Source organism: Protopterus annectens, chromosome 17.part0 (assembly GCF_019279795.1).
Source record: "Protopterus annectens isolate FY-2018-M chromosome 17.part0, PAN1.0, whole genome shotgun sequence".
NCBI classification, from domain to species: Eukaryota; Metazoa; Chordata; order Ceratodontiformes; family Protopteridae; genus Protopterus; species Protopterus annectens.
The window spans coordinates 60,364,402-60,388,658 of NC_056751.1; the positions used below are offsets into that span (position 1 = coordinate 60,364,402).

The following is a 24,257-nucleotide window of genomic DNA, read 5'->3' on the forward strand; positions in this document are numbered from 1 at the left end:
TTGGAATTCAGGCCGACTGCGGGTAGCCTGCCAGCAGGATAACCCAAGAGTAATGACTGCAACAGTGAAACACGATGAACATGTTTTAGTTCTTTTGTCTCTAACAGCTGCCACTTTTCAAGGTGTCAGAAAGTTCCCTGACCCCTCACCCCCATTTGAAATGCTCTCTCACAAAGTTCACTGTGTCCTGAAAACAGACTTTCTCTTTGGAGAAGATCTTAAAGAAATCATATCACTTTAATGGGTACTGTATTCTGTGAGAGACAGAATTTAGTTGGGGTAGGAAAAATGACAATTTCCAGGTCAGAATCTGGTAACCACTGGGGAAGAGTCTACTGAACAGGAAGGGACTGTAAGTTGTTCCTGCAATGGTGTGCCCCTCTGTCAGGCTGACACATATTTCTCAGTAAATATTTGAGCCACACCATAACCACAAACCTCAAGGCTAAGCAGAACTGGGGGGAATGCATGGCCACTTTATCTCTCTCTGCAATTTTTTTAACCAGGGTTATATCAGGGCACATATTTTTTCAGTGTTATGCTTCCTCATGAGCATCCCTTCAGATTTATTCTAATTTTCATCCATATTCAAAACTAATCAAAAGCCTGGCTGCTGGGTAAGGCTACTCCTTGTCCTATCACTATAAACTTCTTGTGCTCTACCAAATTCCTGAAATTTCTTGTTATCCGTATAAAGTTTTTTTTTTTTTTTACAGAAAGTCTTGCCATATCTAAATGAACATACTGTGATTATCACCAAGACAAATTAAGTACTGTAAAAGAAGGCCCTTCAGGAGAATTGGTCTCCCTCAGGTATACTCGGAGGTGACTTCTTCCAGACATCTCTTTAGCCAAAATTAAAAATAAAGAAAGAAAGAAAAAAAGAAAACACAAATCTATACAAAATAAAATGGCTAATGCCAATTATGGTACTTAATGCTCTAGAAGCTTAGCCTGACAATCAATAATTCTTGCTTGCTAAAAAATGAAACTGGTGTGGGTTCTTTTCTATTTTACAGATGAGTTTTCAGCTGACATTGTTGGTTTTGCATTGGAAAGTATCCATGTGCTGCTCAGGGGGACATCTAGTTGCTGTCGACGTCTAGCCCATAAGAGTGATATCTGTCAGTGGATAATTCAGTCATACTATGGAGACAGTGCAGCCATGATCTTTAAGAGAAACTTGAGTGAATACATTTCTCTTGCCAGTAAATGAATACTATTCTTTGGCAGGCACTAAGAAAAACAAATGCTAGTATCTTTATGCCTCATGAAATCAAAATGTAACCTGCCTTAGGATGTTTATCTGTAATGTTAGCAATTTCAAGGAAAGATGGTCTGAATTTTTTAGGGCAGAACATCTTCAGTCATATTGTTTCCAGGTCTAAAAGATCTTCCTGAGTTTAAGTGGTTAAAGCTTCTGCTTGAAGAAATAGTTAAAAAACAATTGCAGGTAGGGTTGCCACCTTTTCAAATGCCCAAAGTGGGACATTTTTGGTACAAATGTCAGATTTTGCCAGCAGAATCATACCCACGGCCAGTACGAAGGACAGAATTTCACTTGTTTGCCTAAATAAAAGCTTATTCTTGTAGCATTTTAGTTGCTTATTCTGTTTCTTATAACATTTAGGTGTTTCAGATATAGAAAAACTGTTTTATACAACTATTACATAAAATATAGGAAATAATTTTGTCCTAAAATCTCAGGACATTTGCCATTTTTACATTTTTTTGCAGGACACAACTGCTCAAAGAGGGACTGTCCCTCGCAAAGTGGGACAGGTGGTAACCCTAATTGCAGAGGCAAGCTTCCCTATGCCCCACACCCCCTACTTAAATATAATAACTCCACAGTTCTGCAACTGTGGAGAAAAAGAGAAAAGATCACATGCACTGTACCAACTGCTGGCATACAAACAGAAACTGCACCAGCAGTATTCTGCTGTAACAAACACTGATCGCTGAGCTGAACATTGGTGAGTTTAAATCAGCAAATTGAATCCTTACCTACTTAAGACATATCACTGACTAACAGGGCAATATCTGTGTTTTTTTTAGCCCGCTGCAGCTGACCATCAGCTGTCACCGGTTCCTCTCATCATTCACTGGGTCTATCAGACCCCCCATAACCTACCATGTGTTCTTCTCAGCCCCTGTCCAGGGCCAGTGAGGAGACTGAGGATGCTGGTGCAGTGTCATAATGCTGTCAGGGAGCATAACCTAACCCACCATCCCACAGCAGTCCTGCAAACCTCTCTATGGCATCCTGTGGGAGATGTGTGCTTACTTTCACACATGCACAACCTCCGAAAACATTATACACCACTTGCTGTATGGAGCTTGCCAAGCTCTTCGCACTCCCATTCTCCCCCCATCCAGAGCCTATGCTTTTAATCTAACACAGGGACAATTGGGGCACAGTTATGGGGCCACAGCCACACGACTAGGGAATATCTGAAAATTTGTATCCTTGAAAACTCACTTGAAAAAGAGGCAGCCTACACTTCAACAATGGACCTTACCATTCTAGCTGCTCCTCAAAAGGGAGGTCTCCAGGAGGGGGGGGGGAAGGTAGAAGTGAAGGAGGATTTACAGTACCTACCCATTTATGTAGCCAAGAAAAAAATACAGGATTGGGAAAAAATCCAAAGTAGGTTCTGGTTTTGACAAACAAAATAAAAAAAATAATAAAATAAATCAATAGAGAGTAAAAGAGCAAAAAAAAAAAATCCATGTGCAATGGTGGTGGCGGAAGATGAGTGGTGGTGAGACAGAGGTGTAGTCTTTTGAGTGCCTGTTTAGCAGGAATAAGCAATGAACCCAGCGGAGATGTGGATTAATACTGAGAGTGCAGTGTTGGAGTAAACAGTATTTGTTGCAAGATGCTCTTCTATACTTTTTTCCAGCCACCGTTATCCATGCTCTTTATATGCTGTAAAATTCAACAAAGGTACTGCAAAGAACACAAGTATGTGTGGAGGTAGCACAGAAGAAGTGAAAGTTGAGTCCCTTCTTTTTTAAGGAAGTGGCTCATTGCTTGTGGGGGATAAAAATAACATGACTCCATTGGCCAGATTCAGATTACCACGTGTCGAAATAAGATGATACCTACCAAAGTTTGGGTCTGCTTCCCAAGAGATGGTGCCTCCCTTCTTGGACTCTCAAATTTCCAAACTTCCTTGGAAGACAACAACAGAGGGAAGACAGACTATCACAGTTACGGCAGACTTACAGATGGAGCTAGACTTACAAGTCTTAGTCCAGGTCTCCGTATTTGTTACTTTGCATTTGTCTCATGTGGGTGTCTCTTAAACGAGCTCTCCAAACAATTGTGTTGCCAATATGTTCTGCTGAAAGGAAATACACATCATAGTAAGAGTAAAACTCAGCTAAGACACTATGTGCCAGACCTCCTATCCCAGCTTGCACAGGGGGTAGGATCTTGTGCCTCCCTGCTTGTTTGTGTACCACATCACTGTGGTGTTGTCCATGTACACCAGCTGAGTGCTGGGTTTCCAAATATGTGAGAAGGTCTGTAGAGTTTGTAGGAGTGTCCTCATTTCCTTACTGTTGATATGCTCTTTCAGTATATGGCAGGCCAATCTCCTTGAACTTTGAAGTCTCCTGTCAAAGCCCCCATGCCCTGTGTACAGCATATGTAAACAGAACTTGGTTGTGTGTGGTTGGAGTGAATGGAAGAATTGGGCTGAGAGTAACCTCTTTGCTCCACCAAAGGAATTCCTTCTTGGTGCAAGGAAGAAGAGAAATGTGGGTCTCGAGAGGGTGACAGTGCTGGGACCACATTGATTTCAGATACTGCTGTATTCTTCTCGTGTATAGTCTGGTGAGGGGCAGCATAGGGATTGTGGCAGCTATGAGTCCCAGAGCTCTGAGCGCTTGTCTGGCCAAGCAATGATCCTCATTGGAAAGGATTAAGAACTCCATGACTAGGGAGGTGACCTTCTCCTGAGGAATAGAGGCATGCATGGCAGAAGTATCCAGGCTGCATCCCAGTAAAAGAAATTGTTAGGTGGGATTGAGCTGGGATTTTTTTGTAATTCATGGTGAACCCTATGAGGGTCAAATGTACAGTGTAATGAAGATACTTCAGAAGGGTGTCTGTGGACAAAGCCTGGAGTAGGAAACTGTCCAGGTAAGGGAAGACTTGTATGCCTTGAGTGCAAAAGAAAGCCACTTTGAGAGCCAGACACTTTGTGAAAACTCTTGGAGTTGTAGAAAGACCAAAGGGCAAAGCAGTAAACTTAAAAATGTGATGATCCAGTAAAGAACGTGAGAAATTTTCTGCAGGAAGGACAGATGGAAATGTGCAGATAACCATCCTTTAGGTCTAAGAAAGGCCTGAGGAAGCAGGAAGCATAGAAAAGTTTGTAAGGACAACATTTTGAAATAGGGAGCTCTTAAAAAGGTCTTTACCCAGGACAGGTCCAGAATAGGTCTCCATCAACCCTCTTTTCTTGGGACAAAAAGATCCTTGAGTAAAATCCCTTTCCTTAAGAGGTTGAGAAGACCCCTTCTATGGTTCCCTAAGCCAGTAAATCTCGTACGATAGGGTCTAGCAGATGTATCTGGTTTGCAGGAGCTGGGTGTATCCCCCCCCAGAGATGGACTGCTTTCCCAAGACATAGCATAACCTGCCTTGATAATGCTTAATAGCCATTTGTCTGCATTTATTGCTTTCCAGAACAGGAAAGAAAGAGAGAGTCTTTTAGAGAGTGGAATTGGGGGCAGTAGGGTTTGAAGGGGGGAAAGGTGGAATATAGTCGCAGAGGCCTACTACCAAATTGAGGCCTCCCAGGAGGAGTATCCCTTGGATTTTTTTTCTGAGAATCTTTTCTTTGGAATTTTCCTTTGCCTATGAGGTGTTCTAGGATCTCTATTGACAAAGGAGGTCTATCACTGTGTGTAGCTCAGTGGGTAGCATGTTTACCTTTGCTACTGGCAAATTAGAAGGCTGTTGGTTCTTTTCCCATCACAGCTGCGTAGATTATTTGGTTCAATGGTGTAATGGTTAGCACTCTAGACTTTGAATCCAGCAATCTCAGTTGGATGGCACAGTGGTGCACCGGTAGCATTGTTGCCTCACAGCAAGAGGTTCACTGGTTTGAGTCTCGGCTGTGTGCCTTCTGTGTGGAGTCTGTATGTCCTCCCTGCATTCATGTGGGTTTTCTCCAGGTGCTCTGGTTTCCTCCCACATTACAAAGTCATGCATCTGGAGCATTTTTCCCTGTGCCTCCGCTGAAAATTGGCTTTGTTCCAAGTCAGACTTTCCCAGTAAACAAATGTTAAATAAATAAATACATTTTGCTGAACAATTTCTATGGTACCAGGGAAATGTAGAAAGAAGAATAATAACGGCAATCTTTCATTGCCTTGCCTTGTTTCTGCAAAGCCTTGAACAGACTGGCAGCTTGTGAGCCAAATAAAAGACTGTTATCCAAATGGGGAATCTAGAATTTTAGACTTGAAATCTTCTGAATTAGGTTGGCCTCACAGCCAGGCATAGTGCCTGATCACTGGAAGAGGCATTCACAGAATCATGGCTGCATTTCATACTGTGCCTGACTACTTGTGAAGCCTGGGCCATTAGAGATTGCATATGCTGTTTTGATTTGGTTGTCTGAGGCTCTGCGATAGTTTTACTTAAGGACTGCTGCACAGAGAATATGTGTTTTGTCATTTGAGTTTGGTAGTGAATGACTCTGAAAGCCAAAGTGGAGGAAGTATATACATCCCTGTCTATTGCTCAACTGTCCTTGTCATTGGGGAGAACATTAGTGTCAGGAAGCAGCTTGAAAGGTTTGTCTAAGGCCAGAGATACTGCAGCTGGGTCTGTCACAGGTTTTTTGTACTGGTACTTTAGTACATCAGGAACATTATAGAACCTGTCTACTCTTTTTGGAGCAGGAGGTTGAGAATCAGGTGTAGAAGAGTTGGCTTGAAATGTGTCCAGGTAAGCATGTAGCACCAGAGGAATTGGAGGAGGTGCCCATCTGTAATACGTTGTAGTATCTCTTTTGCACCTCAGACATATTTAGATTGCCATTCAAAGTACTTCAACATGCTTTGCAAGGTTTCTCAAAGGAGGCCTTTTCCAGTGGGGAATCCAGAGAGAGTGAGTCTCCTTCATCTGAGGATATCTATTTAGGGGGGGGGGTGTAACGGGGAGGAGTACTTCAGAGAGTGGTCAGACTCCCCCTGTGCTTTTTCATCAGAGGAGGAACAATCCAAAGCCTGTTTCTGTGGTGTGCCCTGAGAAGGCTGGGTCACAAAGGAAGGAAGGAAGCTTCAAAGACATAATTGCCTTGAATAATCCTGAGAAAAATCAATCCATTCCTTCTCCCTGGATGCAGAAGGGGACATCCAGTGCTTACATTTTTTGCATTTTCTTCTTAGGGGTTAACATCCACCAGTAGCAGCTTAGGGGGATCTGCGCCTTGGCACATTTCTATCAGGGTACTTGGGAAACTCTTCCCACACAAGGATCTGAAGGACTCCACAAGGGCCCTATGAGAAAATGAGGGATGGTTTGTCGGAGGATTCCGTCATCTGCAAGGCCTTAGGAGTTGTACAGGCCTCTGAACTGATCACAATAGAGGGCTTACAAGAAGACTGGTGTACTGTGGGTTTGATCTCCTCAGTGGGTACCTCCAGTTCTGAGATGACTGTTGGGCAGGAGGCCAACATCTGGACTGTCTGCCATGGTGGAGTGGGCTAAGTGTTTTGTGCATTGGGTCTCAAGGAAAGTATTAAGTGTGGATAACTTAGACCAGACGGTTTTAGGAATAAACAACTGACATATGAAGCAGGTTTTATAGTCGTGTTCGAGGCCTAGACAGAACAGGCACTTAGTGTGCAAGTCTTTGTACACAACGTGCCTACCACACTCACACTTACCCCTTCCTAGTTGACATCTAATAACAGTTAACAAAACAGTCAAGGGTTTAAGAAAGGAAGGAGCCTCTTCTTCAGTGGGGAACTTATTTGTCTGACAAGTGAAGCTATGGTACCAACCGACCAAACAATCACAGTCCATCAGGTGCAACAACCTGCATTCAGGCTGGTAGCGAGATATTCTGAGGATCTCTCATGTACATCCTATTTTATACCCCTATGCCAATGAGCTGAGGTCATCATTCAGCCATACTTCCTCAGATAGTAAAGCTCTGGTACCCCGGCCAGACATCAGAGAGCTACAACCCATATGTTATGAATACTGCAAGAGTGACTCAGTCAGGACATCTACTTATTACTAATTTTAATTTTTATTGCTATCCCAGAATGACCTCATGGCGTAGGCTGTCCTGATACGGTCTTGTTTTCCTGAAGAGATACTTGTTGTCTATAATGCACTGTGAGGGTACAACTGATATTATTAATTCACTCTAAAGCTCTTTTGTCAGATAAAAATGTTACTCACTTAGACTGGAAGTACTAAGAAGTACTGTTAAGTATAATAACCCTCAGTAAAAAGTGTCAGAAATTGGTTTGCAATGAATCTTACATATCTGTTTCCTATGTATGTGTTACACAGCCTGTAGAAAGTGTTTGCAAAAGTGTGAAAAAATAGCTGAGATAAGAGCCTTTTTAAAAAGTGGTATTTCATGAGTTATGGGTCCTGTTTTCTTCCCATTTTCCTTCCCTGATCAAAGCTTGGCTGATTGATAAAGTCACCTTCAGTGAATATCAGATTTTTTTCACCTTCATACCACAAAAGTATCTGCAGGTTTAAGTTCTAAGAGGAAGGAAAGACTAGAGCTGCAAATAACACTACATAGTAAAATAAAACTTTAAATTCAGAACATGGTTCATAGGTTGCTACTAGGCTATCGAAGCTAGGGCCTATACAAGCCTAGCCATAACAATTCCCTGGCTATTTCTTCCCACACTATTTACTTCCCTGGACCCCTGTCTAGCAGGGCGACTGAAGTGATCCCTGGGGTGAATTTCCTTTCTCCCATCCAATCATCAAGGTTCCTTTTGAAGAGGGCCAAAGAGGTGCTCTGCTTGACATGTATTGGTAGTCTATTTCAGAGTCTGGGGAGTCTCTGGGTCAGGAACCTATCCCTCCAGCAATTTTTGTTTATTGCGATGACAAGGTTTAGATCCCTGGAGCGTCTGGCTCTGAGGGATTAGGATTTCTTTAAGTGTAGCATGTCCAACAGCTCTTGGTTTGACATGGCCTTGTATGTTAAGCAGAGATCGCCTCGGAGTAGACGATATGCGACAGAGTATAGCTGGAGTTTTTTAAGGCGGACAGCATAGGGCATCTGCTTTAGGCCTGTGATTCTTTTAGTGAGGTATTTCTGCGGCCTTTCCAGTTGTTGCAGATGTCTTGAGAGGTACATACCAAATGGGGCGTTGTATTCTATAATGGGTCTAATGAGGGATGACTACAGTGGGACAATGACCTCCTTTTTTCTGGATGAGAAAATTATGAGGTGTGCTATATAGAAGGATTTCCTGACTGCTGTGGTGATGTGGTTATTGAAGGTGAGACCACTGTCCATCTGTGTCCCTAAGTCTCTTATCACACTTTTGGTGTTTAGTGTACTGCCACCTATGTGGTAATTCACGGGTACATGTTTTTTTCCCAAAGGGGATAACTATACATTCCTTGACATTGAGCTTGAGCCCATGGCTCTGGCACCAATCATCTGTTTCGGTAAGTCCCTTTTGTAGAGTATCCACATCATTTGGGGATTCAATAATGGCTCCCAGTTTGCAGTCATCTGCGGACTTTGTTAGCCAGAGTCCCTTAGTGTTGGCCTGTACTTCAGAGAAGTAGATGCCAAACAAGAGAAGTCCCAGGACTGAACCCTGAGGTACTCCACTTGTCACTTGTCTGGAGCTGGATTTGGAGTCAGCTACTTTTACAGTGTGGGTTCTGTCAGTAAGCCAGTTGGCAACCCATCGAGTGACATAGGGATTAATGCCCAGCTTAGTAAGTTTATCTATGATTCCAGAGTGGGGGATAGTGTCAAAGACCTTGGCGAGGTCCAGATAGGCTGTGTGGACTGCCTTACCCTTGTCCACGGCTCTGGAGACTGATTAGAAGAAGTCAATCAGGTTCAGGAGGCAAGATCGGCCCTTCACGAACCCAAACTAGGTGGGGTCCAGTCTTTTAAGGTTGCCAATGTCTTTGTTTATAAGTTCCATGATAATATGTTCCATGGCCTTGCAGATCAGGCTCATCAGACTGGTAGTTCCCGGGATCCAAGGTGGATCCCCCCTTGTGGAGTGGGATAACTGTAGCTGTGCACCACTCAGTGGGCACGAAGCCTGAGGTGAGAATATGATTAAACATGACACTTAGGTAAGGTGCCAGTTCATTTTGTAGTTCATGTAGTACACAGCTTGGGATGTCATCTGGTCCCATGGATGCTGTATTCTTAGCTTTGGAGAGTGCGTTTTTTACCTGTGTGGCCATTATTACCAGAATTTGGTAATCTTCTGGTATTGAGATGGGCCATTTAGGAGGTGAGAGGGGGGTGAAGTTGGCACTGAATCGATCTGCCAGGATATTGGCAATATCATTGGGATCAATATATTTAATGCCATTCTGTTGTAGCTCAGAGCAGATCTGAGCATTGCCATTTAGATTCTTGACATAGTTATAGAATGCCTTGTGGATGTCTTTGGAATCTTTGGCAATTTTATTTTCGTAACTAGCTTTGGAGGATTTTATGAGGGATCTCAGCTTCTTATTGAGGCTGGTAAGGGAGTTTTTTGCTTCCTGGGGTTTTCCTCTTTTCTGCAACAGTTTCTTCCTTTTGTTATAAAGTTTGTTTATGGCAGGGGACCACCAGATTGGCTTCTTTTTTTTTTTTGGAGGAGAGCATGTTGGTTCTATTTGGGATGGCACAATTCATGCATGAATGGATAGCTTTATGACCCAAGTGGGCCAGCTATGTGTTTCTCTTTGGGAAAAAAAATAAATACATGTGACAGGCAAAATTCAAAAGTACATAAGAGCAAGGGAGTCACATTTCTAAAAAAAAGTATCATGAGATTTCTTTCAGCCCCAAAATGGTGTGCACTCAGGAAACTGCTGGATCATTTCAGAGGGACAAAAATACACTTTGGGGAAATGGATACTGTGAACATGTAACATATTCTGAAAGAAGTGTTTTGTCTAATTAAAATGCACAGAAAGGTTCTGTGATTTGTATCCAAAATGAAACTAATGGAAATGTTAAACCCTACAGGTATATTCCTTGTAATGCTGTATATCCTAGCCACATGGTGTGCTGGATTGCTCTGACAGTAGCAGTGATGGCTGAGGCAGTGCAGGAGTGCTTGCAGGTATTTTACTACTATGATTTTACAATGTACATTTGCATATTTTTTGAAATGAGGCTTTCCAGAAAAGCTGCTGTGTTGAGGCCTTAATTAGTCTTGGACTTGACATCTAAGCTGCAAGTCCATAAACTTAAGACAATGTTGTTGCACCAAAACCATGAAGGGGAAACTCATTTAAATCAAGCCACAGATACAACTCTGGCAGAATAAGGTTTAACACTGAAATTCTTCCTAATTCTGAATAGCAAATTAAGATGTAGTGAAATGGCTATGATGTCATAGTTAGCTAAGTGCCAACTCTTCTGGACCTTCCCTGTTTAAGGGAGACAAAAATTGCTTTGAATATCAGACTGGAGCTGTGTAAGGAGTAAGATGCTAAAAAGCTCTCCGCCATTATTGCTCTGTCTAGAAAATAAAATGATAAGGCAATCTTCTGGCTGAGGGTAAACTCTGCACACCAGCTTAGAGAGAAGCTTGGTGAGGTTTTCAGGGGATTGCTGAGTCTAACTTTATCCAAGTGAAAAACTTAAAAAGGCTAATGGTTTCCTCGCCATCAACAGCATTCCTCAGCCTCAAGTATCAACAAGTTCCATTTTTAGCAAATATCCAATCTGTGCCCATTAGGCTTTTAGAATGCTACATAAGTACTTCAATAACTCCTAAAAACTAACCTGGATTCTTCAAATACCTTTATTCAGCTTCCAGGAAGTCATCTATTTTAGCTGACGCAAATAAAACTAAGCTCAGAAGTTCACCTTGGTGATCGTACAACTCGTCAGTGTCTAACTTCTAAATTCTCTTCCTACCTGATGACACGTGTGTAGCAAAATTCATACGTACAGCCCATTAGCAAGCAATTATAGGTTCATAGGTTCATACTAGGCTATCTGCCCTAGGGCATTTATAAGCCTAGCCAGAGTGTGTTTGGCTTTCGCCACCCATTTTAAATTAATTTTGCTATGCCCTTTTTCGAGGTTAGTATACTGTGCCTCTGTCTAACAGTGACACAGAAGTGATACCCGGGGTAAACCTACGATCTCCCATCCACTCATCAAGATTCCTCTTGAAGAGAGTCAATGAGGGACTCTACCTAACCTGGACTGGGATTTTATTCCAGAGTGAAGGGAGCCTCTGGGTTATGAATCTGTCCCTCCAGCATGTCCTATTTATTTCAGTGCTGAGGTTCAAGTCTCTCGAGCGCATAGCTCGATGGGATTTGGATTTTCTGAGGTGCAGCATGTCCATTAATTCCGGGTTGGACATGGCTTTATACGTCAGGCACAGATCGCCTCTGAGCAGGCGGTATGCCACTGAGTAGAGCTGGAGTTTCTTAACTGGGCAGCATATGGCATCTGTTTGAGCCCTTTGATCCTCTTGGTGAGGTACTTTTGGGGTCTTTCCAGTTGCTGCAGGTGTCTGGTAAGGTACGTCCCAAAGGGGCATTGTACTCAATTATGGGCCTGATGAGGGATGAGTAAAGAGGCACGATGACCTCCCCTGATCTAGATGTGAATCCCCTCATGATTAGGTGGGCTATATAAAATGTTTTTCTAACCACTTTGGCCACGTGGTTGTCAAATGAGAGATTGCTATCAACTTGGGTCCCCAGGTCCCTAATTACTTCTTCTGTACTTAATGGATTACCACCTATGTGGTAATTTGTGGGCACTTTGTTTTGCCAAAGGGGATGACTATACACTTTTTGGCGTTTAGCTTGAGGCCATGGCTCTGGCACCAGTTGTCTGTTTCTGTGAGGCCCTTTTGGAGGATGCTTGTGTCAGCTGGAGAGTCGATTATGGCGCCCAGTTTGCAGTCATCTGCGAACTTTGTCAGCCATAGTCCTTCCGTGTTGGACTGTACCTCTGAGAAATATATACCGAACAATCGAGGTCCCAGGACTGAGCCTTGTGGGATGCCACTTGTAACTGGTTTGGAGTCTGACATGGGTCCAGCAATTCTAACCATGTGGGTTCTGTCCTTGAGCCAGTTTGCAACCCATCTAGTGACATAGGGGTTTATATTTAAGCTGGTGAGCTTATCTATAATGCCCGAATGGGGTATTGTATCGAAGGCTTTTGCGAGGTCCAGGTAGGCTGTATGGACCACCTTCCCCTCGTCAATAGCCTTGGTGACTGTTTCAAAGAAATCAACCAGGTTTAAGAGGCAGGATCTGCCCTTAACAAAGCCGAGCTGGGTAGGATCCAGTGTCTGTACATCCCAATATCTTTATTTATGAGGTCCATGATGATCCTTTCCATAGCTTTGCAGACCAAGCTAGTCAGGCTTATGGGGCGATAGTTTCCAGGATCCGTTGAGGCACCACCTTTATGGAGAAGGACCACTGTTGCTGTACGCCACTCTTTGGGTACATATCTTGTATTAAGGCTGAGATTGAACAGTAGTTTTATGTTTGGGTTTAGCTCTTCTTGGAGTTCATGTAGGACGCAGCCCGGGACACTGTCTGGTCCCATTGATGCTGTGTTTTTTTGCTTTGGAAAGGGTAGCTCTTAACTGAGCATCTGAGATGTCATGGGGGCAGCACTCTGCTGGGATAGATATTTGCCCTTTTGGTGGGGAGGGGGGGAGAAGTTTGCGCTGAACCTGTCAGCTAGGATGTTGGCAATGTCTGTGGGTTCAGTGTATTTTTTGTCATTTTGGACTAATTCTGAGCATATCTGGGAATTCCCACCCAGGTTCCTAACATAACTAAAGAAAGCCTTGTGATTATCCTTAGTGTCCTGTGCAATTTTTCTCTCGAAGCTGGCCTTAGACGATTTTATGAGTGCCCGTAGTTTTTTGCTAATACTGATCAGAGATGCCTTCCCTTTTTGGGATTTTGCTCTATCATGTAGTAGCTTCCTCCTTCTATTGTATAGTTTGTTTATGGCTGGGGTCCACCAGACAGGACGTCTGCCTTTGGAGGATTAGGTCTTGGTTTTATTTGGGATTGTATGCGTTTATAAAGGATTCTGTGGTCTGGGCCTTATTTTCCATAGGCCCGGGGGCTTTGAAGGATTCTACCTCGGTTTTGAGGAGTGTGAAATTTGCTTTAGAGAAGTTTTTCACTGTGGTTTACAGGGCAGGGGGTGGAGTCGGGATGTGAGTATCCAGTGAGATTAGTTTATGGTCTGATCTTACCAGTGAGGGATACACTTCTGGTCTGGAGCAGAGAGTCCCCATGTTGGTGATGATCAGGTCCAGTATGTTTTCCCCTCTTGTGGGAGTGGTAACAAGTTGTTCCATAGCATTTGAGTTTATAAATTCTAGGAACCTTTGGACTAGGGTGTTGGAGCTAGAGTAATGCTCCCAGTCTATGTTTGGGTAGTTGAAGTCGCCCAATATAATGGTGTTTGGAGAGACCTTCATATTTTCCAGTATTCTCAGGAAGGCCGAGTGGGGTTCCTGGGTTTGGGAGGGTGGTCTGTAGCAGGCTATAAACTGGAAGGCAGTTTTACCCACTGTTAGTTGCACATGGATAGTCTCTGATGCTTCGTGCTGTGCCACCAACCTGGAGGTGTGGGTATCTTTGACGAATATTGACACTCCCCCTCCTTTTGTGGTTCGGTCCAAGTTTTGGGGCGGAAAAGCATGGTATGAGGTATAACCTGGTAGTGCTGGTGTGCTCTCGGGAGCCTTGAACCAGGTTTCTGTTACTGCACAGATATCGATGTTCTCCATGCTAAGGAGAGTTTTGAGTGCGTGCATCTTGAGGTTTAGACTTCTGGCATTGAGTAGCATTACTGAAGGCTATGGTTGTGGCAGTGGAAGAGTTGTTAGGTAAAGCCCATCTCTATCAGATATATGCCCACATCCTCAACTGATACTCATTTAACAGAGAATGAACGTGCCTAACAGATTTCTCCAAGATCACAAAGCAAATGGACCACAGGGTTCTTAACGTGGTCCACAGTATAAACCAGTGGTAGCCACAAATAACTGTATGCAGTGGTCAGAGAAGGGTCTAAGGTTCACAGAGACTTTGCTGAAGACCTGGAAGTTGACTGGAGCAAAAACAGTGTTAAAGGAAATGCTCAGGGCTCTAGCACCTCAGAAAGAAAAGGAAATAATTAGAGATGAAGAAGAAATACAGAACCTCAAAACAGCACATGCGAAGACTACAGAACAGATATGTAGCAGAGCTAGGTATGGAAATACGGTACACACGGAAAGCTTATGTGGACTGTATGAGACAAAGGCAAATGGAAGGAGTACTTCCAACACTTTCTGAGTGAAGAAAACCCCAAGGAAGTTGTACCGTCCCATACACATCTTATTATGAAAGAGGAAGGAGAACTCAACCTAGAAGAACTAAGAACAGTACCAAGGAAAATAAAATTAGGGAAAGCAGCAGGCTCAGAAGTCGACATGGCAGATATGATCACACTGTTGTGTGAGTTAAGAGAGAAATGGCTCCTGAGGGTACTCACAGTGGTATGGAGAGAAAGTCAAATCCCAGATGACTGGAGAATAAGTATTCTAGTGCCAGTATAAAAGAAGAAAGAGGATATAAACCAGACAACAATCTGAATACTGAAACAACACAGCTATGCAGGGCTGGGTTTCTCATGAATGTAATGTGAAGTTAAAGTATTTACACATTCTTTTAATTAAGTGTTATACATTCCCTACAACAGTAAAATAAGAGTCTCCAGAAAATTCACTCTCACAATTATATTCCACTTTTTCATATACTGACTAGAGAAAAAGAATACAAAATAAACATGTTGCTTGACAAAATCTATTATTTCCTCAACAGTCAAGTTAAGGCCCATCTAATTGTTTTACCTTTTCTCTAAGTATATTGTCAAACCTTATAAATTACTACTATAAACATAAAGTCTGCGCTTTCCAAATCGCTATATGGTTTCAGAGCTACTAATTTCTAATATAAAATCCTGGGTGAACTGAGAAGTATAGTTAAAGCTCCTTGTACTTCTTTAAATACTTTTTAAAGAAAGTGCTTGTAATGAAGTGTTTAAAAGAGAACAGTATTTAGAAAAGATTCAGTTGTTCTTTCCCGGTTAACAAATTCAAATAAATTATCAAGTAGCCATAAGCCTATCATTACTGTAATCAGTAGCTATAAGCCTATCATTACTGTAATCAAAAACTATCTTGTATAGTCCAAAATTTTGAAAGGTTAAATGAGATAAAATATACAAACTTTTTAATTAATGTTTAGGGTTCTTTCTAAGAAACAACAGATCTCAAACACGCAGAGTACACTTCAAAGTAACATATACTAATAGGCACTTCCAGCCCACTAAACTGGACTATATTTTACTGCACGATTCATCTTTAAACTGGTGTTAGAGAAGAAAATAGGAAAGCAGTCTTAATCCTTTTTCAAATTTTTGTGCACTCATTTTACAGCTTGTCATAACAACTACTCTGCCTCTTCAAAACTCGCTACTTATTTTACTCATGTAAATGGAATATATTCAGTTAATGGTTTATCAGTGGCAGGTGTATTTCATATTTCGGGCTTGTAAATACATTGTTGCTTTAGTAAATGTTTATCCAAATGGTTACAACTGCTTTTTCGTCTGTTCCTCAACAGATGGATCTCAGATCTGACCTTGGATCTGGTTGGCTACTTCCAGACTTTGGCTCTGCAGCTTGAGCTCCTACCCTTACCCATAATTCCTTCTTTAGCAAGGATTAACAAAGATCGTGTTTGCCATTTCAGACATGGTCACCTGCAGCTTGAGCAAGGTGAGCCTCCCTTGGAAACGTATATGAAAGGAGGCACTTGGATTCCCCACAGGAACTGTTGACAGAAGACGTTGACTTTGATGAAAGGGAGGGTTCCAAAGATCACTCCTTAAGAATGTCTTTCAGTGAAATCCTCCAACATTTGAGATAGAAAGGTGGTTGGCCTTCTGCCCCCCTCCCAGAAGGAGTCAGTGTTTCTAGAGTATTTTGGAAATGGCACAGCTACACCCTGGGTAATCTCCCTGGCAGACGAGATGGTTGACTGCATCTGTTGCCAGGCTTTGAAAGATCCAGATGTCAAGAAGCCAATCCCAAAATGTCCTGACAAGTAACTGGTGGTGCCAAAGGATAATGCCCACTGGAACACAGGTCCCCAGCAGATGCCATGGTGGTAGCAGCAGCCATCAATAAGGAACTTGCTGAACAATCTGCATCTGTCCATCCCCCGAAGACAGAAGTCAGGGAGTTGGACAGATTGGGGAAGTATGTTTATATTTCAGCAATCTTTCCCCTTTGGTCAATGAACTATTTAGCACACATTAATAGATTTCAAAGGGACTTGATCAAGGAGTTTTCCAATGCCCTTTCATTGACCATGTGTGCAGAGGACAAGAAAACTGTTTATTTACAACTGGTCACCCTCCAGTCCCTTTCAGATGCCTTTATGAGGCTGATTTCTCATGCCTGGAGGAAGCTTCCAGAGCTGTGGGTTCAGAAATTGTCATAAGGCATGCCTGGATGTACCTTTGTGATTTTGCAGAGCCCTTCACGTCATCATTCATCAATGCTCCCTTTCATAGATCCACCTTATTTGGCCCTAAGGAGAATGAAACCCTCTCTAGGAGTGAACAGGATAGGAAGACATTATCTGCCACAGGGATATGCTTCTCTACCCCTCAAAGGACTTTTTCACAGAACCAGAGATGGGGTAAGTATATGTGGACGCATAAGTCGCAAGGGTATTCCCAGGACTCCTATGGGTACAGGTCCCCCCGTGACAGAGGTGGGATCTCTAATGGTAGGTGTTGTCTACATGGCACAGGAGACCTGCAACACCAGGGCTTCAGAGGTCCTTTCTCTGAGAAGCACTTTCAGTGCTCCTAAAAGGTTGCCCAACTGCTGCACTTTGGAGGCAGTTGGTGAGGCACTTATCCCTGCATCCAGAGGCCTGGACAGCCATCACCAAAGATGCTTGGGTGCAGAAGATAATATCCAGAGGTTATTGCATACTCTTTTCCCTTCAGTCTCCCAATCAACCCAGTTAAAGAAAAGAAGCAGCTACAGAAATAGGAAAACTGCTGGCAAAAAGAGCCATTCAAACAGTCCTTCCAGACCAATGCATATCCCAAGCAAGTCCAAAGTGCTAGCAGACAAACTGAGAAGGTCCATCTTACTCCCTCAGGAGTGGTGTCTCAACCCTGTAGAGGTGGAAATTATTTTTTGTCAGTGGGGCCAACCATGCTGCAACCTCTTCACTTCTCCTCTCAACTCCAAGTGCAGCAGGTACTTTGCCTTGATCTCCCAAAAAGGGGAGTCACTGAGAGACTCTCTGATTTCCAGTTGGCCCTCTGGTCTTCTTTATGTCTTTCCTCCCACTCCTGTCATTCCCAAGTTACTTCAGAAAGTGGCTCAACAGAAGAGCAAAGCAATCCTCATTGCCTCGTTCGGGCCTCAACAAGTATGTTTTCCCTTCCTATGGCCTCATCTAATACACCCGCCCTAGATGTTGGATCCATCTCTGGAGTTTTTGCCTCATCTACCAGGGACAGCTCATCCAGACATTCAAATCCTCAAGTTAACCACATGGATTTTCCACTTCTAATGATGGCTAGACAGCACAGGCTTTCTTCTCCAGTTCGATAAATCCTCACATCCTCTCAGAAGGATTCTACTAGGAAGATTTATATGTGCAAATGAAAAAGATTTTTTCTGTGGGCTCTCCAAAGACAACTAGACCCCTTTTTCAGCACCTATTCCACCTATCATTGATTTTCGTCCCTCCGTTTTCAATAGCTGAGCTAGTTATTCTATGATAAAGGTCAAACTTGCAGTTATCTCTAATTTTCACATAGGGAAAAACATTCATATATTGGCATAATCAAGATTATGTAAAGACTTTCTCGAAGATACATTCTTGCTGAGACCACCTATTAAGGACACTACTCCTCTATGGGATTTAACAATACTTCTTCAAGCTTTGACTCAGTCTCCCATTGAGCCATCTGCCAAGGTAGACTTATAAAGTTTTTGCCTTGGAAAGCCATTTTTCTGGTTGCAATCACATCAGCCAGATGGAATCAGAACTCTAGGCTCTCTTTTCCCATCCACCATATCTGATCTTTCACAAAGACGGTGTCCCTCCATACTAATCCTTTTTCCCTACCAAAGGTGGCTTCAGAAACAGCTATAAATCAATCCATTAATTTTCTTGCTTTTGTTCTAAATGTTTCCATCAAAGGAGAATACATGCTACATCTGTTGAATGTTCATGGTCAGCTTAGATTCTATCTCCACAGAACTAAAGATTTCATAAAATCAGACCAGCTACTTGCTTCCTTTTCCAAGCTAAATTGGACAAGTTGGTCTCAAAGGTAATTTTGGCCAAATGGCTCACTGATTGCATTTCATTTGCTTACAGGAAAAAATGATTAACATTATCTAAACCTCCTAAGGCACATTCCACCAGATCTGTGGCCACATCCTCTGCTTTTGGATCGAGAGCTTCCATAGATGACATTTGTGCAGCTGCAACTTGGTTGAATATGCATACATTTATTGCTCATTACAAAGTGGACATTTTGCCTGGGGATAGGGTAGCATTTGGCTCTGTCTGCTCTGGAATATACTTCCTTCAGGACCAGCCTGGTGTGCTCTAGATGGGGACTCTGCACCATCAGTTGAGGAGCAGATGAAAAAGACAACATGAGATGAAAATCATGTACTCACCATAACAATGCATTTGTATTGTCTGTTTTCATCCTTCCTTAATCTCCTGCCCTTCAACCCACTATCTACATGGAAGATTTTCATATGGACTCCTAGTATGTCTTGAGGAGTGTTGTCCTGTCTGCCTTTCTTATGATCTCCAGACTTTTTCCTCCCCTTCCTTCTAGTCTGCCTGGAATTTGTTTTGCAATTAGTCTGCATTCTTACTGACTTTTTTGTTGTTGTGTAAGATAACTGTCAGTATAGAGGGCAAACTTGATCTGATGTAGTCCATGCTAAACAGGGGATTATGAGTAAGGGGAGGAGTTTGAACTATGGAGCCAAAATTTATAGAAGTAGCTGAAGATGGATCCAAGACCCATCGGTTGAGGAAGGACGAAAACAGACAAACAGATGCTTTGTTACTGAGAGTACATAACTAATTTTTGATGACTATTAAGGAGAACATAGCTTTAATTTTAATCCTGTTACTATTAAAATGCTATATTACTCAGTTGGACTTAAATATTTTGTGGTATCACTTAAAAATGATGAGTTATAACATATTTTAAGTGCATTGAAACAACATAAAATGCAAACATTTTCTTTGGACAGGAATAATTCTTTAATTGTTCTCTTCAAAATTATTGTTTAAGTAAACATAAATTACTGATATTATTTTATACTTTCCTTCTATAAAATTTTCAGCATTGTTTAATTTTGTTATGTTACCTGTTATTTAACATTTTTTTTAAATAATTAAAAAAATAAGAATTCCCAGTGAGGCAAGATGCTCCATTTTCAGGATGTTCTTTCCTGTTCTGTTGTGTCCAGTTATTGAAATAGTATTTTACTCATTGACTTACAGCTGGTTTGACAATTAATGCAATTAATTTAGCAGTTACTAGCTTATATGGAATAGTGCGCAATGCCCTAACAAGATCATAAAAAGCAGCATATTCTGTTACACCTTCATCAGATGTTGCTGTTACTTCAAACAATTCCACAGTGCATGTTTTGTCCATGTAGATGCATTTGAAGTACATTATTCCAGTGTAACAGCTACATTTTAATTTGTTTATTTTTCATATTTGTTGACGTAGATACAAAACAAATCCATGTGAATCTTTTTTTTCAGGCACCAGCAATGTCTAGCTAAGTGACTTTCTCAGAGCCACACAGTAGGCAAATGGAGGCTGAGGGACCCAACCTCTGGATTACAGGAGGCAGCTCATTAACAACTCACGGCCTTACTCCTCCGAGCTATATGTCAGACAACAGCCATTGTAAGGTGGCATTTAAAAGGACAGAAAATAATTTTTTTAACATGTGGAAGACCCATATTTTCAGGCTGAAAACACCACAGTTGATTAATAACACAGCACACACTCAGAGGATCACAACTCCGAACAGGACAAACTGTGGTTTGTTAAATAAGAACACATTTTTGTGTGTGTGGTATAAGCATAAGTTGAGCACTCATTACTTACCTTCTCTTCTTTTCCACTGCACACTAGTTTCATGACACATTTTGTTTTCCTCTTTGTAACAGCATGATACATTGGAGTGAAAGAAGTTAGGTAGATCTTCACATTTTCTTTACCATATTTAGCTGTGGCTTGTTCTGTAAAGAATGTAGAAAATAAACACTATGATGACAATGTAAGAGAATGATTACCTCTAACTAATGAGACATTCATTTTCAATTACTGTTTTATCCAATTCAGGATCATGATAATCCACAGCCTTCCCAATAAGAACTATTTTTTTTACCTCCCCACCGCAGACCATCAGCTGCCACCAGCTCCTCTCCTCATTTACAAGGTCTAGGACTTTATCCTTCTGCACCATGGGGTCAAATAAATAGTTACTAATTTTCTACAGACACATCAACTTAGAGGCCAGCTTGAGAGGTGGCACGAGAGGCCAGTGGCAATGTCATTTATCCTAGGGGGAGCAGCCCAACCTATTGCAGTGCTGACACGACAACAAAGAGACTTATGCAAGGAGTGCTACAGACTGAGAGGTGCATACCCACCACGTTGTGCATTCATACACAGTACCCTCAGAGTCATGTATGGAAATTTGCAAGGGTTACTAGGGTGGCATTGTGAGATAGTGTGTGCATCAGGCTGCCATATGGGGCAACAGGATACGGCTACGCATTAAGAAAATCCTGATGGCTGCCTGGTTGATGGTCTCATGTGATAAGCACTTGCCCAATGGCAGTGAAAGAAAGGGCTGAATGGGTCATGAGGGACTTAATGTGGTCAATGGCTGACAACAAGGAAAATGTAATAGAAAAATGCATTTTAGTAGCATAGTTCTCATTGTATGCACTATGCTAACTTCTCTACATTTTGGGGGAGCTGAGATGCCCACAGGGGCTTCTTCTTATGACAAACTGCACAGCAGACAACTCGCACCATATCATGAAAAGAAAAATGGAGCAGGAAGAATTTCATATTGTATCTAAAAAAAATCACAGTTGCTAAAGCCCTGGAGATGGTACATTAGTTCAAGAGTGGGGCTCTATGCATCACTTATGAATCATGCAATTATGACACAGACAGTCACAGGTTCTCCTCACAGTATGCAGTAAAGCACTGAAAAGCTATGTAATGCAACAAAATATATAAGCTTCCTGTCTGCAGAGTTGCAATGACTTTCTACCTTAGACACCATCTTGTACAACGTGTAGTTCATCTAGCCGGCACATGTTATGATGCTGTACTTCTGAAAAGTAATGTAGTTCTAAGAGGCGAACATCTTCTACGGACGGCAAACAGTATACAACTCATGAAGGAAGAGGGGTTGTATGAGTAAAGTTTTCTGTAAGTACCAGGAAACATACAGCATTACTGTAAATGCAATATTATAAGTATTGGACTGGGATTAAACAATTGTACTTACATTTAATATAAATACCAGTCCAAATTATAAATAACTAAAAAATACCATGGTAAAAATGATTTTACCAAACAATTCCCAGCAAAACTTCAATGATTAAAATTGCAGAAGGGGTACTTGTAAAGTCCTTGTTTCTTCCCTAGATATCCACAAACATCCACAGACACAGATGTGCATGTACATACACACACACACACACACACACACACACACACACACACACACACACACACACACACACACGTATTTGAAATAACCAAAATTTGAGTTACTTCATTATTCTTTCAGTATTCATTTAAAATCAAACAGACATATTCATTGACTATTATCCTTCTCCATTTGACTTGAATCTACATCAACAGTGGAATCATAAAACAACACCAGGTAATTAAAATGTATGTATTTACTTATTTAAATTTCTCAGTAAGGACAGTACAATAATCCATATGGACCCATTTCAGGTATATACCAATTTCACACTTGCTTGAGTGTCCCCAGGAATTTCTTAAATACTGCATTAGGCAGAATAATACAGAGAATAGAATGATAAAGTTAGTAAATACTACACAACTAAAACTATTTGCTCTGTAGACCAGAACAGTGAAGTCTCTCACACGGATCCAGATTTTCTTGTTCAAATCTCCTAAGAGATATATAGTAGCTAAAATCTGACAGTGGAGGTGAATGGTCACTCCCCAACCTACAGTTAAAATATGTATTTCATTGTGTTAATCAGGAAGATCTTTTTTACCCAAAATGCATCAGTATGACAATAATAAACTTAATATTCTTTTATACTTACTCAGTGTTCCAGTTAAAAAAAGACAACTACACCCAATAAATGGAGAATAATATCCTTGCAACACTCCAACTATTACTTCTTTTTAATTTGTTAAATCCTAAAATGGCCTATGACTTCATTTTACAGTCAAGGTTTTTTTACCCTCCACTATAAAGATAGTTCTGAGAACAGAAAATATAGTACAGTTGTGTACACTTACCATAAATGTTGATGTTTGAGTGTATTCACTGTTGCAGTCATCACACTTGGGTTATCCTGCCAGGGGTAGCCCTCAGTCGGCCCGAATACCAGAGGCTTAGTATTTCTGCGTCAGTTGCTGTCGCTTCAGTACTGATGTTAGGTCATCAGAGGTATAAAAACAGGCAGCTGACGCCATTCAATCAGTTTTTCTTGCCCCAAATGTCATGAGCCCCCAATAGGGAGCTATGTTATGGTGGAAAAACACCACCAGTAAAAAAATAAATACCAGTAGCCCTGTAAGGGGTGAGGAAGAGAAAGAGATACAAGGGGGCTGGAGGGTGGGAAACCAGGACTGCAACAGTGAATACACTCAAACATCTACATTTATGGTAAGTGTACACAACTGTACTATGTTCTTTGTGTTTCACAGCTGCAGTCATCACACTTGGGTTGATTCCCAAAGCTGAAGAATGGGTGGAGGCCAAGTCACTATACTATGAAACTATCTACCCATGCTTTGGAACAGGATCCCAGTTCGTATTAGGCAGAGCCCCTCACTGACTCTCTTCAAGAGAAATCTTGATGAGTGGATGGGAGATCGAAAGTTTACCCCAGGGGTCACATCTGTGTCACTGCTAGACAGGGGCACAGTAAACTAATTCTATTATATAAGGGGAACTTCATTGTGTCACTACTAGACAGAGGCACAGTATTCTAGATTTATTCTGTACATTTTTGTACCATTTCATGGGGTGGCAAAAGCCACATCACTATGGCTAGGCTTACAAATACCCCAGGGCAGATAGCCTAGTACTATACTAAGAAGAGTTAGGGCTGGCTAGTATGCCCTGCAGACCTGCTGCTGCAAAGCCCACCCTGGATATGGAAAATATAGGCAGGTGATAATGCTTGGTGAAGGTATGACCAGAACTCCAAGTAGCAGCTGACAGAATGTCCCTGGTAGGGACTCCTCTGAGAAAGACTGTAGAGGTTGAAGTTGCCCTAGTGGAATGCGTTCTGACTCCCTCAGGCGGTAGTTCCCATGGTGTTTGTAACAGAAATGGATACAGTGTGCTATCCATTTGGAGATGGTTTGTTTTGATATGGGCTTTCCCTCTGCACCTAGTAACTGATCAGATTTTCTAAAGGGCTTAGTCCTATCAAGGTAGAATCTGAGCTGTCTGTGCACATCTAAAGAGTGAAGGATCCTTTCACCTTTACTTTGAGGATTAGGGAAGAAGGTGGGCAAATGGATAGATTGGGTGAGAGCTATACTGGACACCACTTTAGGCATGAAGGTTGGGTTAGTCCTGAGGGAGACCCTGTCAGCATGAAAAATAATGAAGGGTTCCACAGCCATAAGTGTTTGTAGCTCAGACACTCTTCTAGCTGAAGTGATGGCCAG

At 41.9% G+C, this 24,257-nt stretch overlaps 1 protein-coding gene across 1 annotated transcript in view; it reads right to left on the bottom strand.

Moving 5' to 3' along the window:
- GSR (glutathione-disulfide reductase) overlaps positions 1 to 24,257 on the bottom strand; it is a 300,254-nt gene that overhangs the window by 20,140 nt on the left and 255,857 nt on the right. The window contains exon 12 of the mRNA XM_044059619.1: positions 20,451 to 20,584. Coding sequence (XP_043915554.1) covers positions 20,451 to 20,584 — 134 coding nt within the window. The remainder of the gene's footprint in view (positions 1 to 20,450; positions 20,585 to 24,257) is intronic.